The 21,982-nt window shown below is 44.4% G+C and overlaps 1 protein-coding gene across 4 annotated transcripts in view; it reads left to right on the forward strand.

Moving 5' to 3' along the window:
• Nucleotides 1–21,982, forward strand: part of PATJ (PATJ crumbs cell polarity complex component) — a 240,147-nt gene that overhangs the window by 18,437 nt on the left and 199,728 nt on the right. For all 4 annotated transcript variants that reach the window (XM_069738164.1, XM_069738165.1, XM_069738166.1 and 1 more), the window contains exons 6-12: nucleotides 316–499; nucleotides 1,251–1,376; nucleotides 8,515–8,739; nucleotides 15,303–15,402; nucleotides 17,329–17,417; nucleotides 18,446–18,587; nucleotides 20,411–20,554. In XM_069738164.1, the coding sequence (XP_069594265.1) occupies nucleotides 316–499; nucleotides 1,251–1,376; nucleotides 8,515–8,739; nucleotides 15,303–15,402; nucleotides 17,329–17,417; nucleotides 18,446–18,587; nucleotides 20,411–20,554 (1,010 nt within the window). The remainder of the gene's footprint in view (nucleotides 1–315; nucleotides 500–1,250; nucleotides 1,377–8,514; nucleotides 8,740–15,302; nucleotides 15,403–17,328; nucleotides 17,418–18,445; nucleotides 18,588–20,410; nucleotides 20,555–21,982) is intronic.

Genomic DNA, 21,982 nt, shown 5'->3' on the forward strand with positions numbered 1-21,982 from the left:
CAGGATTTACTTTTATTCCACAACTAGCAGAACAGTGAATTCGGCTCTGGAGTATAATACAGGATCAGTACAGGATAATTAATGTATGTAAACAGTGACTGCACCAGCAGAATAGTGAGTGCAGCTCTGGGGTATAATACAGGATTTAACTCAGGATCAGTAATGTCTATACACAGTTACTGCACCAGCAGAATAGTGAGTGTAGCTCTGAAGTATTTAACAATCTGCAGACAGGCCTCTCTGTCTATTCTTGCTGAGATGCGCGGTTCCTCTGAATACATTTCAGTCTATCTAATCAAATTTTACTGTTTTCAGAGATGGAAGACTTAAGGAGAATGATCAGATATTGGCCATTAATTATACCCCACTGGACAGGAACGTCTCACACCAGGAGGCCATATCTCTACTCCAGCAGTCTTCTGGTCACATTCATTTAATTGTTGCTAAACAGCCGCCTCTGCTCCTTCCCCAAACCCAGATTCCCCAGCAGGAAGAACAAGTAAGTCCACATTCTCACTTCTGATAATTTGACATTGTTCCACAGTTAATAAGAGTTATGGAATCTAGTGAGAATTGAAAAAAGTGAGTTATTTGAATAGCAAAGGTTCTCACAGCAGCACAGAGGATTTCAGAAGTCTGATGTTCTTGTGGTAACACTGGTGATCTAAAGGCCCCATATGACAATGTTACGAGTAGTAGAATTGAGAGGGATGAATCTCAAGAATTGCATAGTGGAAATAGAAGGGTTCCATAGCACCACAGAGTATTTAAGAAGTGAAGTGTGCTAAACTTGTGGGTGTAAGTGACCGATCCACTTGTTGATAATGATAGGAAATAGAGGGGTGCAGAGTAGATGAAATTCCAAGCCGCACAGAGTACAGAGTATTTATGATTTTAGGATCAGATGATGGATGAAAACGGACTTCTCAGACTAAGTCTTGCTTCTCCCTTTTTCATATTTATTGGAGATCAGCATGGGCTCCATGTTACGGGGGTGCTCGAGATGAACAGCATATGTAGATATTGAATATAGGCAATTAATAAAATAGGCGACCGCTAATGTTCATCCTAATGGGAGCCATATGGAACGCGGCTGGATTTCCAGAAGGAACCGCTTTTCCTATGCTTCGGTTCTGTGGATATATTACTTTAGCTTTGTATTATTTTGGTGCTTTTGTTATAGGATAAATTAGACATTTCAGAATTTGCAAACTGGAAAAAATGTCCTTCTGTGGTTTTACAAATTGCAGATCTGGGGCCACGTGGAAGAGATTGAGCTCATTAATGATGGATCGGGATTAGGATTCGGGATTGTTGGTGGAAAAGTTGTTGGTGTCATCGTGAGAACCATTTTACCTGGAGGACTTGCTGATCGGGTAATTTATCTTCTCATTTTCCATATTTCCACTTTTTATGCAGTTTTTTTTATTTATTTAAATCATATAATGTTTGCACTCTTGTTAAAAACTTGGCACCATTTGTCTTCTAAAGCCTCTGTGTTGTATTGTCCATTGCTGGCTGCAGAATGAGTTAACTGAGAATCCATCAGTGAGACCATCTTATTATAGAGGACCACATAAAAGATGAATCTGCCGGAAAACAGGAGGATGTGTAAGGCTATGTTCACACGTTGCATTTTTGCTGTGTTTTTTTTTTTTTTTTTTTAATGCAAAGTCTTAGCTGCTGACAAAAAGCAGATTTTGCTTAGATATTAATTTTCACCCCAAATATATGCATTTAAGAAGAGGAAAATAAGAAGTTTCCATCTGTGGCCAACCTCTTTAATGCATAGAGAATAATTAGTTCTGTATTAATAATTTTTAATACGTTTTATGTTTGTATCAACTTGATCAAACATCAAACATGATCGCAGTGTTCCGGCGGTATAGGGATGCATCGTACAGGGAGGGGGCTCCCTGCGTGCTTCACTGAGACCCCCGGAGCAACGCGATGTGATCACATTGCTCCGAGGATCTCCTACCTCCTCCTTCCTGCAGGCCCCAGATCCAAAATGGCCACAGGGCTGCATCTGGGTCCTGCAGGGAGGTGGCTTGCCAGCGCCTGCTCAGAGAAAGCGCTGATAAGCCTTCAGGAGTGCACGTCAGATCGCTGATCTGACACAGTGCACAGCAAAGTGTCAGATCAGCGATCTTACACTATAACATGATGTCCCCCCCATAAATACATTTCTTTATCTAAATAAAAAAAAACCAATAAAAGTACACATATTTAGAATCACCACGTCCGTAACAACCCGACCTATAAAACTGCCCCACTAGTTAACCCCTTCAGTGGACACCGGAAAAAAAAGAGGCAATGCTTTATTATCATACCGACAAACAAAAAGTGGAATAACACGCGATCAAAAAGATGGATATAAATAACCATGGTACCGCTGAAAACGTCATCTTATCCCGCAAAAAATGAGCTGCCATACAGCATCATCAGCGAAAAAATAAAAAAGTTATAGTCCTCAGAATAAAGCGATGCAAAAATAATTATTTTTTTCTATAAAATAGTTTTTATCGTATAAAAGCGCCAAAACATAAAAAAATGATATAAATGAGGTATCGCTGTAATCGTACTGACCGGAAGAATAAAACTGCTTTATCCATTTTACCAAATGCGGAACGATATAAGCGACTGGGGACTAAAAAATAATTTTTGTGGAAAAAAAAAAAGAGATTTTTTTATTTTCACGGATCTGCGTTATAAACTGTAGTGAAACACTTGGGGGGTTCAAAGTTCTCACAACACATCTAGATGAGTTCCCTAGGGGGTCTACTTTCCAAAATGGTGTCACTTGTGGGGGGTTTCAATGTTTAGGCACATCAGTAGCTTTCTAAACGCAACAGGGCGTCCCATCTCAATTCCAGTCAATTTTGCATTGAAAAGTCATTCATGCTCCTTCCCTTCTGAGCTCTGCCATGCGCCCAAACAGTGGTTTACCCCCCACATATGGGGTATCAGCGTACTCGGGACAAACTGTTCAACAACTTTTGTGGTCCAATTTCTTCTCTTACCCTTGGGAAAATAAAAAAATGGGGGCGAAAAGATCATTTTTTGTGAAAAAAAAAAATATGATTTTATTTTTATGGCTCTGCATTATAAACTTCTGTGAATCACTTAATGTGTCAAAGTGCTCACCACACATCTAGATAAGTTGCTTAGGGGGTCTACTTTCCAAAATTGTGTCACTTGTGAGGGGGTTTCAATGTTTAGGCACATCAGGGGCTCTCCAAACGCAACATGGCGTCCCATCTCAATTCCATTGAAAAGTCAAATGGCTCTCCTTCGCTTCCGAGCTCTGCCATGCGCCCAAACAGTGGTTTACCCCCTCTCCTGTTACCGTTCGTAAAATAAAACAAATTGGAGCTGAAGTAAATTTTTTGTGAAAAAAAAGTTAAATGTTCCATGGGATGCCGCGCGTGCGCAGATGGCGATCTCGACGGCCATTTTCCTGAAGCCGAGTTCGCATCTCGGCTGCAGGAAAATGGCCGCCGCGATCTCCGTCTGCGCACGCGCGGCATCCCACGGCCATTTTCCTGAAGCCCCGGGAAGCCGAGAAGAACCATCTGCGCATGTGCGGCCTCACAAAGATGGCCGCGCCCACCGATAAACGGCTGAATAGCGCAGATCGCGCTATTTTCCTTGAAGCTGCGCAGTGGATTCGCCACTTGGACATGCGCACACCACTACGCCACCAACGGAGATCTATGTATTCTCCTTCTTGGTCAAATAACCTCTACACAGCCTGGAGGTGTGTTTGGGGTCATTGTCCTGTTGAAAAATTATATATATATATATATATATATATATATATATATATATATATATATATATATATATATATATATAATTTATACACAGCAGCGCTTTACAGTTTAACAGTTTCTAAAACAACAGTCATATGTAACAACGTTACCAAAACAGTAAAGCAAAATAAGACGGCCCTGCTCGTGAGAGCTTACAATCTACAATGAGGTGGGGGAGATACAAGGTAGAGGTGTGTATTTACAATGATGTATTTACAATGATGGTCCAGCCATCTTCAGGGGGTGTGGGATAGATGGAAATAGTGAATGGGCTACACACACAAACATAAAATGACTGATTAGGGAACGTGATAGGCCGCTCTGAACAAATGTGTTTTGAGCGAGCGCCTAAAACTATGCAAATTGTGGATCGTCCTAATATCTCAGGGTAGAGCATTCCAGAGGATTGGTGCAGCACAGGAGAAGTCGTGGAGTCGGAAGTGGGAGGTACAGAATAGTGCAGAGGTTAGTCGAAAGTCATTTACAGAGCGCAGCGGTCGGTTTGGCCGATAGACCAAAATGAGGGAGGAGATGTAAGGGGTTGCTGCACTGTGGCGATATAGATATATATAATATATCTATATCATCTATATCTATATCATCTATCCAATTATATACTTAACAAAAAAGTGTGACACTGAAATTATGTGTTATATTCTAGGTTCTTCAAAGTATCCACTTTTTGCTTTGATGACTGCTTTGCACACTCTTGGCATTCTCTTGATGAGCTTCAAGAGGTAGTCACCGAGAATGGTTTTCACTTCACAGGTGTGCCCTGTCAGGTTTAATAAGTGGGATTTCTTGCCTTATAAATGGGTTTGGGACCATTAGTTGTGTTGTGCAGAAGTCTGGTGGATACACAGCTGATAGTCCAAAGAAACTGGCTCATATGAGGACCGCCCCAGGAAAGGAAGACCAAGAGTCATCTCTGCTAATGAGGATAAGTTTATCCGAGTCACCAGCCTCAGAAATCGCAGGTTAACAGCAGCTCAGATTAGAGACCAGGTCAATGCCACACAGAGATCTATCAGCAGACACATCTCTACAGCAACTGTTAAGAGGAGACTTTGTGCAGCAGGCCTTCATGGTAAAATAGCTGCTAGGAAACCACTGCTAAGGACAGTCAACAAGCAGAAGAGACTTGTTTGGGCTAAAGAACACAAGGAATGGACATTAGACCAGTGGAAATCTGTGCTTTGGTCTGATGAGTCCAAATTTGAGATCTTTGGTTCCAGCCACCGTGTCTTTGTGCGACACAGAAAAGGTGAATGGATGGACCCTACATGCCTGGTTCCCACCGTGAAGCACGGAGGAGGAGGTGTGATGGTGTGTGTGGGGGGGGGGGGCTTTGCTGGTGACACTGTTGGGGATTTATTCAAAATTGAAGGCATACTGAACCAGCATGGCTACCACAGCATCTTACAGCGGCATGCTATTCCATCTGGTTTGAGTTTAGTTGGACCATCATTTATTTTTCAACAGGACAATGACCCCAAACACACCTCCAGGCTATGTAAGGGATATTTGACCAAGAAGGAGAGTGATGGGGGCTACGCCAGATGACCTGGCCTCCACAGTCACCAGACCTGAACCCAATCGAGATGGTTTGGGGTGAGCTGGACCGCAGAGTGAAGGCAAAAGGGTCAACAAGTGCTAAGCATCTCTGGGAACTCCTTCAAGATTGTTGGAAGACCATTCCCGGTGACTACCTCTTGAAGCTCATCAAGAGAATGCCAAGAGTGTGCAAAGCAGTCATCAAAGCAAAAGGTGGCTACTTTGAAGAACCTAGAATATAAGACATAATTTCAGTTATTTCACACTTTTTTGTTAAGTATATAATTCCACATGTGGTAATTCATAGTTTTGATGCCTTCAGTGTGAATGTACAATTATTATAGACATGAAAATACAGAAAAATCTTTAAATGAGAAGGTGTCCAAACTTTTGGTCTGTACTATATATTATATGTATATATATATATTTCCCTTTGTTGAGCTGCTTTTTTTTTTATATGTAAGATCCATTGGCCCGGGCTGCGGCTGTATATTATCTGGATGAAGAGGCCTGTTTTTTGAATTTAAAGGGGTTTATGGCCGGTTAATTGCAAAAATAAATAGATCTCATCAATTTACCTCCGGAGATAAATAAGCCGTTTAAACATCTCTGACCATCACACTAGAAAATTGGGAGGCAATTAAAGAAAAGCATGAAAGTTAAAAAAAAAAAAAAAAAAAGCCAATTTTACATGAGTTGGAGCTGAATAAAGCTCGGCGTTAATCTCAACATTAATATATTTTATGTATTTTACAATGTCTTCATTAACTAGAATTCCTTCCATATTAGTAATGGCAAAAGACCCTGTCGGCTCTGCTATATATCCAGCAGAGGTGGCATCTAAGGGAAATTTCTGCCATAAATACATGTCTGTAAGGATTCTTAAAGGCGAACTTTATTTTTAATTTATGGTGAAATATATTCAGTTACCGTATCTTATATTAATTTTGGTTGATCTTTCTTTTTCTTCTGATATGGATACGGGTGTCTGGAGATGACTCAATGGCTTCTATGAGAGAGACTAGTGGGCATGCTCTGACCTGTGTGGAGGTCATTGTGCAGGGAAGGAGAGATGACGCATTGTTACAGTGGGATAGAGTAGTGGGCATGCTTTGCACCCAGTTCAGAGGTCATTGTGGGGGTAGAGGAGATGACTCATTAACTTCTTGGGAGATAGGTGACAGCATGCCAATTGCTATTTACCATATAAGTTAATGACTCCATGCCCAATACTCTATCCCACAAGTAGGCATTGTCATTTCCTCTCACTCCCTGCACAATGACCTTCGCATAGCGATGGGCATGCTCCATGACCTGTGTGAAGGTCATTGTGCAGGGAGTGAGAGGAGATGATTAATTGCCTACTGTGGTGTAGAGTAGTTATCATGCTTTGTGCCCTGCTCAGAGGTCATTGCTAAGGGAGAGTAGATGACTCATGAACCTAATATAGGAACTAGTAAGCACGCTCTGATTTGTGTTGAGGTCATTATGCAGAGAAGGACAGGAGATGACTCGCTCACTTTTTTATTAGAGTATTGGGCATTCTCTGTGACCTGTACAGATGTCCTTGTGCAGGGAGGGAAAGGAGATGACTCGCTGACTTCTATGGGAGAAAGGCTATGGACACGCTCTAAGACCTTTGCAGAGGTCATTGTGCAAGGAGAGGAGATGAGTCTTTATATTCTTTGGTAGATAGTAGTGGGCATGCTCTTTGACCTGCGCAGAAGTCTCAGTGAAAGGAGAGGGAAGAGAAGTGGAGTTGTACTCATCATTGGGCCATATTAACATTGGCAGAGGAGAAAAGAAAAACAGATTTGTGGGGAAAATGGGTACAATTCCATCTGTGGGACCCAGGCCCCTAACCTTAGTCACATCCACCTGTGGGACCCAGGCCCCTAACCTTAGTCACATCCATGTGTATGACCCAGGCCCCTAACCTTAGTCATATCCATGTGTGGGACCCAGGCCCCTAACCTTAGTCACATCCATGTGTGGGACCCAGGCCCCTAACCTCAGTCACATCTATGTGTGGGACCCAGGCCCCTAACCTCGGTCACATCCATGTGTGGGACCCAGGCCCCTAACCTCAGTCACATCTATGTGTGGGACCCAGGCCCCTAACCTCGGTCACATCCATGTGTGGGACCCAGACCCCTAACCTTAGTCACATCTATGTGTGGGACCCAGACCCCTAACCTCAGTCACATCCATGTGTGGGACCCAGACCCCTAACCTCAGTCACATCCATGTGTGGGACCCAGACCCCTAACCTCAGTCACATCCATGTGTGGGACCCAGACCCCTAACCTCAGTCACATCCATGTGTGGGACCCAGACCCCTAACCTCAGTCACATCCATGTGTGGGACCCAGACCCCTAACCTCAGTCACATCCATGTGTGGGACCCAGACCCCTAACCTCAGTCACATCCATGTGTATGACCCAGGCCCCTAACCTCAGTCACATCCATGTGTATGACCCAGGCCCCTAACCTCAGTCACATCCATGTGTGGGACCCAGGCCCCTAACCTTAGTCACATCCATGTGTATGACCCAGGCCCCTAACCTCAGTCACATCCATGTGTGGGCCCAGGCCCCTAACCTCAGTCACATCCATGTGTATGACCCAGGCCCCTAACCTCAGTCACATCCATGTGTATGACCCAGGCCCCTAACCTCAGTCACATCCATGTGTGGGACCCAGGCCCCTAACCTCAGTCACATCCATGTGTATGACCCAGGCCCCTAACCTCAGTCACATCCATGTGTATGACCCAGGCCCCTAACCTCAGTCACATCCATGTGTATGACCCAGGCCCCTAACCTCAGTCACATCCATGTGTGGGCCCAGGCCCCTAACCTCAGTCACATCCATGTGTATGACCCAGGCCCCTAACCTTAGTCACATCTATGTGTATGACCCAGGCCCCTAACCTCAGTCACTTTATCATGGCTTTGTCTCTTTTACTTAATTTCTTTAATTTACTTTTTTTTTTTTATTTTAGTAGGAAAAAATAACCACTTGCTCTCAGCGAATAGGCATTGCTGTTGTACAAGTTAATGCAGAAACCTTTCAGATTCATAAAGCATTTCTAAAGTATTTCACCTTGCGGAAATACATTTTTACTTTTTGTTTTTCTCTTAGGATGGACGGTTAAAGACAGGGGATCACATCTTACAAATCGGAGGCACCAATGTCCAAGGAATGGCCAGTGACCAGGTCGCTCAGGTGCTGAAGAATTGTGGAAATTCTGTTTGCATGGTGGTTGCCAGAGATCCGATGCTGAAGACTCCTCCAGTGAGACCTCCAGCTCCAGCAACGTTGCCTGTTGGTTCCCTGCCTCCTATAGACATCAATAGCAGCAATGCTGTAAGTGCCGAACTCTACATCGTTCTCATCCACTGTTGTATGTGCAGATTTAAAGAAGGGGCTCTCTCAAACTCCTCCCTCTGTCCCCCTACATCTTCATGAACAAAATATAATTCTTCACCTTAGGATGCATTTTTTATCAAATTTTACGCTGAACTCTTGGTGTAATATTTACCTTTCAACTGGTACAAATTGATTTTGATTCAAGGGTATCACGGCCTTTAATTTAAAAAGAATGGATCACCTATCGTTTTTTACTGTTTAAATCCAGATAGAAATACATTAAGTTTAAACATTAGAGATGTTCACTGACTTCTAAGGGTATGTGCACATGTATTCTTGGCCACTGCGGATTTTTCCGCAGCAGATTTGATAAATCTGCAGGGCAAAAACGCTGCAGATTTATCGCGGGTTTACCGCGTTTTTTTCTGCGGTTTTCACTGCGGTTTTACAACTGCGGTTTTCCATAGGGGCAGCTGTAAAACCGTTGCAGAATCCGCAGAAAGAAGTGACATGCTGCAGAATGTAAACCGCTGCGTTTCCGTGCGTTTTTTTCCGCAGCATATGCACAGCGTTTTTGGTTTCCCATAGGTTTACATTGAACTGTAAACTCATGGGAAACTGCTGCGGATCTGCAGCAAAATCCACATCGTGTGCACATACCCTAAGAGAGAATGTTGTGGTCCTGCTCTGTGACCTGTGCAGAGGTCTCAGCGCAAAGAGGGAGAGGAAGTGGATCCTTGTGTTACCTGTTTTTGTCAATTGTTTTTGGTTAAGGTGAAAGCTTAATAATATTAATAATAATAATAACAATAATAATGTAATTAGGGGGGATGGGGTGTCAATCAGGTGATGTAGTGGTGATGCTTACCACTACAGGGCTGAGTCAAAAACTTCTTTATAATGTTAAGGGGAGCATCCACACAAGCTTATTGGCTTTTGTGGTGTTTTCTGGAAATAAAGGTTAATTGTGTCCTAATTAAACATTCTGTAATTTAATAATGTACACTTTGTTGCAATACCTGATTTAAGGGTCCTTGGTTTTTTGTTTTGGTTTTTTTTTTTCTTCCCCCCCTGCACCTTTTTGTTGAGATAAGACTTTCTCTTCCTAGTATATAAATCTAGCCTTGTTAGCCAACTGGGTGTGGTCCTCAAGATGACTCCTACAGAGAAGGCTTGATCACCATGCCTAGATCTATATCCATCTCAATCAATCATGCATCTTCTGGAGGCTAACCACAATATTTTACTTCACTAACAGTAGAGATCATGAGAAGGCAAAATATGTGAGAAAGTTCCAGGAACTTTTCAATATTGCATAAAGTTAAAGAAAACTCCATTTCTCCTTCGCCTCATTGGGGGACACAGCCCGTGGGTGTATGCTGCTGCTGCTGCCACTAGGAGGCTGACACTAAGGCTACGTTCACACTAGCGTTGTGCGCCGCTGCGTCGGCGACGCACAACGCACCGAAAAACGCGTGCAAACGCACGCAAAAACGCTGCGTTTTTCGACGCGTGTGTCGTTTTTTGACAGAAATCGGACGCAAGAAAAATGCAACTTGTTGCGTTTTCTTGGTCCGACGCTAGCGTCAAAAAAGACGCACGTGTCGGAAAACGCAACAAGCAAAAATGCATGCGTCCCCCATGTTAAACATAGGGGCGCATGACGCGTGCGTCGCCGCTGCGTCGCCCGACGCTAGCGCGACGCACACTAGCCGAACGCTAGTGTGAACGTAGCCTAAGTGATACAAAGAAAGTCCTCTCCTCCCCTGCAGTATACACCCTCCTGCTGGCCCCCAGCTAACCAGTTCTTGCTTAGTGTCCATAGGAGGCATACGGACGGGTCTGCTATTCAGACCCAAAACTCTTTATTTTATTTTTACCTTTTACATTTTTTATTTTATCTTTTCTACGGACGAATGGGGCAACGGATCCTTTCAAGGCTCCGATCTCCCCGAACCATCAGCAGGTGAGCACGGAGAGTGTCGCCTCTCCGTATCCTCTCTTGCGACGTGGGATGCCAAGTCTGGGCTGATTCTTAGGGGCAACGGGCCCCTTCAAGGGCACCGATCTCCCCGCACCATCAGCGGTGGGCCCCTTGCTCACAGGCAGTCTCAGCTTCCCTGTGGCCCACCTCCCTGAGGTAATGCTCCCGCCGGCTGCAGAAATTTAGACCCTGGCTTGGGCCTATTCATGGAAGTCTTGAGGCTCCGCCCACATCATGCATTCCCTGGTCTTAAAGGCACATGACCAGTATTCCCTGGTCTAAAAAGCACATGACCAGTATTCCCTGGTCTAAAAAGCACATGACCAGTATTCCCTGGTCTAAAAAGCACATGACCAGTATTCCCTGGTCTAAAAAGCACATGACCAGTATTCCCTGGTCTAAAAAGCACATGACCAGTATTCCCTGGTCTAAAAAGCACATGACCAGTATTCCCTGGTCTAAAAAGCACATGACCAGTATTCCCTGGTCTAAAAAGCACATGACCAGTATTCCCTGGTCTAAAAAGCACATGACCAGTATTCCTTGGTCTTAAAGGCACATGAGCTCAGGGGCCCTCCACCGCTGATCCCAGTTTATCCCAGAGTACCTAGTTCCCTCAGTGGACTTCGTCACTGACCGCAATCCATGGTTTCTCTGACCAAGAGATTGAATCCCTCCATGATCCCTCTCTGGCTCGGAGTGCTCGCAGGACTGATATAACTGCTCTCCTCTCTGGGAGTTGTCAGCTAGCAGGGGCTGCAAGTATTCTAGAAACGTACAGGCGTCTAGAAGCGTACAGGCATCTAGAGAGCGGAAGTTTTCATTTCATGATCTCTCTCCCCAAGGATTTGCTGAGAACAAGACTCTGAATATGGATCGGATATTGCCTTGGACCTGGACTTGCCAGAGCTTCAGTAAAGGATGGACTCGCCTATTTATATCATCTCTGTACATTGACGAGGACTCCGGTTCTGCACTAGACTACGCAGTGTCCTTCAGAAGGAGACTAAACTCCCTCGTAGAGCATTTGCCATCCAGTCCGGATATGTGATTCACTGGACAGAAGCCTCTACATGGGATGCCATGCCTGGTCTGATTTTTAAGGGTGACTGGTCCTTTAAAGGGCATCGATCTCCCCACACCATCAACAGACGAGCATACAGAGTGTCGCCTCCATGTATCCTCTTCTGCATCCAGGCCTAAGGCCAGACAACCTGTCCTGTCCACCCGGAGACCTGAACTCTGTGGATGTACAAAGGCACCCTTTTTGGCGTCCGAGCACCCCCTTTGTATCACCACTATTTAGCAGATGATGCAAGAAGGCGGACGATCCCTCTCCACTTCCCTGTTAAGAGGATGGTGGATCGAAGGTTCCTAATTTTATCTCTGCACCGTCAAAAGAGAGTGGCGATGGCAAGAGACGATGACATGCTGGATGCAGCCGCGCATTCTGCCACTTGGCAGATTAACAGGGTAGAATCTCCTGTGGTATACCTACCAGTATCCCTGCCCGATGTATCATCAATTAAAAATACCACAGACTGTCAGATAGCAAATCTGGTTTGTTCCGTCTTGCGGCTTCGGGTTCAGCGCTCTACCCTCCCTTGCCACCGCATGGATTACTAGAGCAATGGTCTCCTGGTTGGAGACCTTAATTACTTTGATTCATACCAGTAGCCTTTTCCTGAAGACAGTACATCTGGCCAATCAAATCTTTTGAGCGGGAGACTAACAAAGGATCGTATGTTTCCTACAGACCCAACCAGCAGTGGAAGGGTTGTCCAGGACAGTCTAGATCTAAGGGATCTTGGTTCCAAAAAGGGGAACGAAAAGTAAGACCGATCCTGGACTTCAAACTTCTAACAACCTTTGACAAGGTCCTCCTTCTTCAGATGGAGTTCCCCAGCTCAGCCATTACTTCAACAGAAAAAGGTGGAGTTTCTGGCATCCATCGACATTCAGGATGCTTACACTCTCACATTCCTATTTTTCCCCACTTCAAAAATTCCTTCGCTTTTCCATTCGCAAGCAACATTTTCAAGTCACGACCTTGTCCTTCGGCCTTGCTACCGCACCCAGAGTGTTCACAAGGATCATTGTGGCTGTCGTGTTCCTCTTACACCCTAGAGGCGTGGTCGTCCTTCCCTGTTTGGTCGACTGTCTAGCCGCTCTTCCAGGACTACGCGGAGTCGTCTATATCACTTGCGATACCCTCTCACCTGGGCTGGCAGCTAAACTTAGACAAGTTCTCCTCATTTCCAGCCCAGTAGATATCCTTTTTGAGGATGATCCTGCACACTTCCAGAAGGTTGGTAATTCTCCCTCGAGACAAGGTCATGGCCCTTCAACAGGGAGCTCGCGCACTTGATCACTCCTCTCCCTCATTTCATTTGATTTGCTAGGAGGGTTCTGAGGAAAAATGGTGACGACAATGGAAGCAGTTTCCTTCGCTCCGCTCGTTTTCAGCAAGTCAAACAGACTTTCAGATGGTAGTCTCTGAGCTCCTTCTTCATCCAGGGCCTCTCTCCCGGTTCAGTGGTTATTAGTAACTACCAATGCCAGTCTTCTCCCGATCATTGCTCTGGAGATCTGAACTGTAGTCCTACAGCAGTCCACTGCCTTCTGGCGGGTCACCCCATCCGAATTCAATTGGACAATGCCACGGCTGTGCCATACGTCAATCATCTAGCAGGTACCCACGGTCAGGCGCCATGGCCGAGGTACCTCACATTCTCTGATGGGCCGAGATCTATCATTCGGTGATCTCGGCAGCACATATCCCAGGAGTAGAACTCTGGATGGCAAACAAATTCAGCCGTCAGGGTTCCGCCTCAAGTGGGTGGGAACGTCACCCGGAAGTCTTCCATCAGATCTGCCTTCACTGGAGCTCTCCAGCTGTAGATCCGATGACGTCCAGACTGAAGGCCAATGTACTCGAGTTCGTGGTTCGGCCTCGAGATCCAAGAGCCATCGCACCGCATGCTCTGGTTCTTCCGTGGTACCAGTTTCCATAATTCCCCTTCCACTACTTCTGAAAGCCTTTCGGAAGCAGAAAGGGCCCCAGTGATCCTTGAAGATCCGCACTGACCATGTCAGTTTTTTTGTTTGTGGAGCAAGTATTTTTCCGCCTTATTGCAACAAAACTGCAAGTAGGGACTTTCTCGCAGGGAGTTTTCACACGTAGTTCTTCCCTATCGCATACCGTTAGATCATTGGGACCTTAATGGTCCTGGGAGTCTTACAGTAGACTCCTTTTGATCCGGACAGACTTTACTATCAGGGAAGGTAGCCCTTTTCTCTGCGATATCCTCATCCTGACGAGTCTTCGGAGCTAGCTGCTCTGTTCTTTCAGACTTTTTTCCCTTTCCCTTATTACCCTCAAGGCAAGGTTGTCCTCAAGCCATCCCCGTCCCTTGTTTCCAAGGTGGTATTGTATTACCACTGTTATGAGGGCATCGTTCTTCCCTCTTCTCTTTCAGCACCAGTCCACAAAATGGAATGAGTTTCCGATATTGTGGATGAAGTGAGTGCTCTGAGTAGGTACGTCTCAAGGACGGCGTCCTTCCGAAGGTTGGACGCTTTATTTGGGCTTCCTGACGTTTACAGGAAGGGTTTAGCCGTTTCATCGGCCATGTTAGCCTGGTGGATTTGTTACACCATCCAGGAGTCCTTCCGTGTTAGATGTCAGCCTATCGAGGGTTCTAGGCACCAGGCGTCAGAAAAGCATGCCTGCGAGCTTGCGGATTCGTCCAGTCCGCATGCATTCTTGAAGCCCTATAATGCCCACACTTCCACAGATGTGAGTCTGGGCAGGCGGACTCTGCAGGCCGCGGTGGAGCACTTGTAAGTAGCAGTTACACAGGGCCTGATCTTATGTTGTCCCCACCTAGGGACTGCTTTGGGACGTCCCACGGTCTGTTTTCCCCAATGAGGCGAAGGAGAAATGGGGACTTTTGTGTACTCGCCGTAAAATCCTTTTCTCCGACCCATTCATTGGGGACACAGCTCCCACCCTGTTATTAGCTTATGCTTGTTTTATAATCAGACATGCTATACTTGCATATATAATATGACATGCTATACGCTCATATGTTGTTATTGATCTCCTACTGCTTTCGGGGAGATCGGAGCCTTGAAAGGATCCGTTGCCCCATTCGTCCGTAGAAAAGATAAAATCAAAAATGTAAAAGGTAAAAATAAAATAAGAAAGTTTTGGGTCTGAATAGCAGTCCCGTCCGTGTGCCTCCTAAGGACACTAAGCAAGAACTGGTTAGCTGAGAGCCAGCAGGAGGGTGTATACTGCAGGGGAGGAGCTAACTTTCTTTGTATCACTTAGTGTCAGCCTCCTAGTGGCAGCAGCATACACCCACGGTCTGTGTCCCCCAATGAATGACTCGGAGAAAAGAATTTTACGGTGTGTACACAAAAATCCCTATTTTGTTTTTGCTCCTCTGGGGTGTGTCCTGTTGACAGGGCTGATTGGGTGGACCTCTGATTATGTACACTTTTTAGATAGAAAGAAATGGTGGACCTCTTCTAACCACAAGACCAATTTTTTTTTTTTTTGTATTCTCAGGAAGGTGCTGAAAACAATACATACGATATTAACCTCACCAAAAAAGAAGGGCAGAGCCTTGGAATAACAGTTGTTGGCTACACAGGAGGGAGCAGCGGAGGTAAGATTCACTGGATCCTGTTAACTCTCTAGCAACCGGTAATGCATACTTACCAACAATCCCAAAACACAAAGTAGGTTCCCGGACAAGGTAAATACCACTGGGGAGTCATGGAAGAGTTTCCAGGTGCTGGCAAACCTCTCTGAAAGCTCCTCATGGGCGTGACTGTAGCAAGCTCCATCATTGGATGGGGACCACACATTAATCCAAAGGGTGGGTAATGGTGGGGATGAGGTAGCGGACAAAAAAAATGGTGAAAGTAACTTTGACTTATTTTCCAGTTTAAGGAAAACAAGGCCTTTTGCTCTAATAAAGTATCCACATATGTCTATAGGGTCCTACTTTTTTTTTGTTTACTTTCTAGTTGGGTGTCATCTTGTTTTTGATTAACACAAACACAGATTTTTTTTCAACAATTTCCTGTGTTTTATTTTTTTTCTTGCTTCTCCCTTTTCCCCTTGGTGGCACACCAGAGAGCACAGACTCGGGCAGGTATGAGGGTTTTCACTTGTCGATTATTGCCTGATACTTTGGGCCGTTGAAGGTTTGCGGCACTTCATCCATCCCCTGCTGTGTGTCATACTCTCTGCCATTGCATGATGTAACATCTCTTCTCGCGTGTTTAACCAATCTTTACTTCATCTCATCATGGCCAGGCAGGGCGTAAAGGAGGCCATCAGAAAGATTAAACTAGGACCCCACTCTCTCAGATATTAAGAACTCTTCTTTTGGGGGGTATTTGCTAAAGTGAATTTTGGAAACTATCTCTAGTGTAATCCCTTGGTTAGGGGCCCTGTAACAACATCCTGGGAATTTCTGGGCCCTTTTTTTTTATTTTTTAAATCAAATCATTTTTATTGAAAAAGTCCCAAATACAAATTTTCCATCTTTCAAATAACATAAATGACATAATACTTTGTTTTCTACTATGGAATTATCTCAACCTCAATTCCCTATCCCACCCTAAACCCAAATCCCAGCATTCCAGAGAGGACAATTTTCATTTTCAGAGCAGTTCTAGAATAAGAGAGTATAAAAATTGTAGAAAGGGAGAAAGGGGAAAAAAGACTAATAATTAAGGGATAGCATCGTAAATATTCTATCTCTAATTAGAAGATCCGTGGTCAGCCCTGGAGTATCCAATCAAGTTCTCGTCGTCATTTCAAATCTGTGAATAGAGTGATAAACTCCTCTTTCCAACCAGATTATATTATTTATCCTTCGTTGTAGTTCTCCATAGATGGAGGTTGTGTGTCTAAGTTTTTCAGTTTATCATTGTACATATGGTTATAACTACGTATGTGTGCGTCTGTATAAATTTAGATTTGGTCACAGCACTTTCCTCCCAAAAATACAATAATGAGCAATCAAAATGTCGTATACACTCCAAAATGGGATCAATAAAAACTATAGAGCAGCACACTAGAAAAAAACCTCCACACTGTGCAATCGTCAAAAATTAAGAAGTTTCCGTGTTTCAGAAAATGGTGACTACTTCTTCCTTTTTTTATGTTTTTGCAAAGTTTTGAATTTCAAATAAATCCTGAAAAGCAGAGTCAGATTGAGCGAGGGGCTGTGCATGTGCAACCCCTTTTTAGGATTTAAAAAAAAAAAAAAAACATTCTGTAGTTCCATAAAGTTTTGTTCTTTTGCATCAGGTAAACTAGGATTTGTCATCTGTTTAGTATTTGGCCATGATGTGTCCCCATCTGACTGTCACATATTTTACTCTTCAAAGTAATAACAATTTACTGCCTGTGAAACCACAGTAGGAATCTGTCCGACCATGTGTCTGCACGCTTCCAAGTGTAATCCACCCCTATGAGCACTGTCTGAACCCCTCTGCTGTCAGTTTGGGATGTCTGAGCTTTGTCTCAGAGAAATTAATAAAGTTTTTTTTTTTTTTTCTTTTCTTTTGTTTTCCAGGCTCTTCTGGTATTTATGTGAAAGGTATCATACCGGGCAGTGCCGCCGACCAAAGCGGATGCATTGAAGTTCACGACAGGATAGTGGCCGTTAGTCCATTTCTTTTTTTATTTACTTACATGTGCACTGCAGAACGACTCCCAGAGGATCCAAGCAAGAAGACTGAAAATCAATTCGGTTTTCTAATTTTTTTGTTAATCAACCTCAATCGCTGTGTAATGAAAAATTGTGACTAAAATATTACAATTCTCTGCATTTTCAAAATTTCTGCCTCGTCACTGAATCTAAGCATTTTTGTGTACATGCTCACTGCTGAGAGTTTTTAAGTATTGTCAGTCTAGACAATCCCCCGTGATTTAAAGAGCTTGGACTCCGGACTAATACATTTTAACTTCAATGGTACAATGTAACAAACTATCAGGCTAGGCAAGGGGTTCTGGATATCAAAAGAATGTTCACAATCACTGACAGCAAGCAGATATTTTGAAAATGTTGAACGATTGAGACCCAATATATATTAGAAAGTTGCCTTATTGCCATATACTGTACAGTGATTAGTCCTCATTTCCTCCTTCTCAGCATTCCACCAGCATTATAGGTGCCAGACCTGCTTTAGACTAACTTCCTACCATGCATTGCACCTGCTCTGTCCAGTGGCTTGCCTATCTTGAACTGAAAACCCCACCTCTGTTCTTCCTATATGCAGTTTTACAAATAGGAGAGCAGGTGCAGAGATCGGGCCCCTCCCCCACTTCCCGTAGAGAGACGGGGACCTGCCAACCTGCTTCTGTGAATAGATCTCTGCTTCTAGGGACGTTGTACAAAAAAGTGACCATACAAGACTCAGATCTGGTGTAAAGCGTCCAGTAAGCCATTTCCCCAAACCCATGGCTACTCGGATATTGCCAAATTAGAACATCCAGCATGCCCTGGCTGAAGCCGTCGATGCATGATAGGAGTTCTAGTTTTGCAGGGGCTGCTGAGCCACAGGTTGGAGGCGACTCCTGCAGCATCTTGTAGGACTTCTATTTGCTTAGTGAATCATTTCAATATATGATGATTTTTTTTATTATTTGTAGTAATTTTATGGAATAACTTTTTACTTTCCATTTTCTAGGTTGACGGGAAGAACATCCAGGGACTGACCAACCAGGAGGTTGTTACAGCGCTGCGCCACACTGGCCAGACGGTCCAACTAACCCTGTCCAGGGGCAAAGTGCCACTCAGCCCGCTTTCTCCTGGCATCTCTCCACGCAGAGGTTTTATTTTTTTTTTCCAATTAGAAGAAATGTTAATAACAACTAGTGTAAAATATTCCCATTTGTGCTATTGGCATAAACTGGCAGCCTGAATCATTGCTCATCCTCCAGCACTGAAACAGTGTGCCATACAATTTAGTCCTGCTGAGCAGGAGCGCAACAGCCTCCGTTCTAGACTGGCGCTCGTTAGCAAACACTTATGTTCCACCTATTTCTAGATCTCTGCTTGCTGTCAGTGAACTAGAGCATTTCTATTTACATTCACTTGTATATAAGTTCTGCAACCAGCTGAGAAGTGTCTGTAGTTGTATCAAGTTTGGACAATGCTATGTGAGCTAAATGCTGAAGCAGCTACACAGGTCTCACTAGTTGATTACCACAATGTATCAGTGTGGATTCTAGAGCATTGTCCAGATTAGATACAATTGTATCCACTTATCAGCTGAGAGCAGGGCTGGCTGTGTACAAGGGAATGTAAAAAGGAGTGTTCTAATTCACTGACAGCAAGCGAAAAACTTGAGTATGTCCAGGAATTGAAGCCCCAGGGCCCTGATTCACCATGAGGTTTGCAGTTTAAGTGATTTTTTTTTTATTTGTATTTGCACCGGTGGATTTTGTGCTATGTGCAAAATATGTCAAAATGGGTGCACAGTTTTTGAAGATTCAGAGATTTATTTTTGCATTGTTTTAATGGTAAAATGTTCCTGAAGAATAATAATAAGTCTTATTATACCATGCCTTAGAGTTCGATTGATCAAAATGCAAAATTAGACTGGGTAGGGTATTGGAATACAGTTTTCCAATAATTTAGTGAAATGTAGAAAAATTGCAAATGATGAATTGGGCCAAATCCAGTCCCATAATGCATTGCTGACCTAATCCTCCCCCCCCCCCCCCCCCACCCAAAAAAAAAAAATGACAGATGAAGTGGAATAAAGTTCACTTAAAAGTCAGCTGTGGACATATCAATGGTGCAACCTGTACAACCACACAGGGGCCCAAGAGGTTAAATGGCCCGAAGCAAGTGCAATTTTTCATTTTTGGGTGCTCTTGGGCTGCAAAGGGCCCATATGTTCTTGCACGGGGGCATTTTATGTTTGTGTCCGCCAGCGTTAAAGCTACAAATTTAATAACGAGTAAGGCACAAGTAAAAGTCACTATTAAAACCACTTTTGCATAAAAAGAGCAAAAGCGATAGTCTGCCAGAAAAGTTGTAGAACTTTTATCAAGTGTTTTGTCATGAAAGCTTATAAAACACTCAAACCCCTTTAACTCTTTATCCTGCATCTAAATTACATTTCCCCAGCTAAAATCTAAAAAAAAAAAAAAAAAAAAAAGTGAGAAACTACAGTGACTGTGACTGCTGTACGGCTCGGGCCTCCTGCTGCTGTCATTGGTGGAAATTGGACAGAGCTTGTGAGTGCTGTATTAAAAAAAATAAAACCCCAAACCTTGTCCCCTCTTCGACGTCGTGCTGTGAGGGAAGTGGAGTAAATTACGGTCTAGTCGTCAGCCCCCCCACACCACCAGAGGTTTACTAGTTAGTGTCAGCCATGATTCTGTGATCAGTCCACACATTGCATCCCCTGTTGTGCCCGGCAGCCGTGCTGCAGACAGCATTACTCTGCTCTCCTAGCTGGGTGCTGCGCACTGTGCCAGGCTGTGTGTTCGGCTAATTATCTTTACCTGTTACTCCGCAGACAAGAAGCATTGGGTGTGCTAGCAGCTTTTGTGCCGCTGTTAATGGCATCCTTCCTGCGACTGGAGAAGTTGTTTCTTCTTCCGCACATACAACCTAAATAAAAGCATCTCTTTGTTTGTAGATGTGCCAGCATTGCCAACCGTGCCTCCACCTCCGTTACCTGCTGTTCCGCCAAGGGGTGCAATAAGCGAGGTCCTCGAAGGTCCCCAGTACAACGCAGAGAGCAAAGAGCAAGAGGACAACTACACAAATGAACTGAAAGCAGGTAAAGTTACACTGGAAAGTGAGAGGGAAGTAGGATGTCTGCAAATTTGCCCAAAAGTTTGCAATTAAAATCTATAGGCTAGGTGAAAATATTGCTTATTACTGGGGTCCGGTTGCAGGGACTCCCACTGATCTCATGATTGGGGAGCTGTAGAGCCCTTTCTGAATGAAGCAGAGTTCAGGCATGTAAACCACCACTATGATCAAGGGCTTGCCATCCATATTGGCGGACCATGCTGCTGTTATCGGGCCCGTGAACCAGGGGTAAGGTGGGGCGTCTGGATTTCAGTTGGGGCTTATTATGTGCATAGCGGGACTGTTGGCGCCATCATACTGTTGTTAGGTGGTTATGGATCCACCATACTCTATATAGTAGGGCTATAGTGCAATCATATTTTGTATTGGGCCGCTATGGGACCATCATACTGTGTATTGGGGCTAAGGGGCCATCATACTGTTTATGGGCGGTTATGGAGCCATCATAGTGTGTTTATGGGTGGAGGGGCTATGGGGCCATCATACTATGTATTGGGGGACTAAGGGGCCATCATACTGTTGTGGAGCCATCATACTATATATTGGGGCTAAGGGGCCATCATACTGTTTATGGGGGGTTATAGAGCCATCATACTATATATTGGGGCTAAGGGGCCATCATACTGTTTGTGGGGGGTTATAGAGCCATCATACTGTGCATAAAGGTGCTGGGCTATAAGACCTTCATAATGTGTATATGGGTGCTGGGCTAAGGTGGCATTAATATTGTTTTATACGGGTGGTTATGGAGCCATCATAGTGTGTATATGGGTGGAGAGGCTATGGGTTCATCATACTGTATAATGGGGGGGGGGACCGAGGAGCCATCATACTGTTGTGGAGTCATCTTACTTTGTTTAGAGATGCTGGGCTATGGACCATCATACTATGTTTAGGGGTTCTTGGCTATGGGACCATCATACTGTGTATTGTGGTTCTTCGCTATGGAACCATCATACTGTGTATAGGGGTGCTGGGCTATGGGACCATCATACTGTGTATAGGGGTGCTGGGCTATGGGACCATCATACCGTGTATAGGGGTGCTGGGCTATGGGACCATCATACTGTGTATAGGGGTGCTGGGCTATGGGTCCATCATACTGTGTATAGGGGTGCTGGGCTATGGGTCCATCATACTGTGTATAGGGGTGCTGGGCTATGGGACCATCATACTGTGTATAGGGGTGCTGGGCTATGGGACCATCATACTGCATGTAGGGACATCATACTGAATCATGCTGTCCTACTATGGTGACTGGGTCCTAATGTTTGTGGGAAAGTGACTGGGGACATTATACTGTGGGGGCGCTTCACACTTTGCAAGGGCTATCATACTGTATAGAGTTACTGTGGGGACATCATACTTTGCTGTAGTCACTCTGAGGTCATCA

Source organism: Ranitomeya imitator, chromosome 8 (assembly GCF_032444005.1).
Source record: "Ranitomeya imitator isolate aRanImi1 chromosome 8, aRanImi1.pri, whole genome shotgun sequence".
NCBI lineage: Eukaryota > Metazoa > Chordata > Amphibia > Anura > Dendrobatidae > Ranitomeya > Ranitomeya imitator.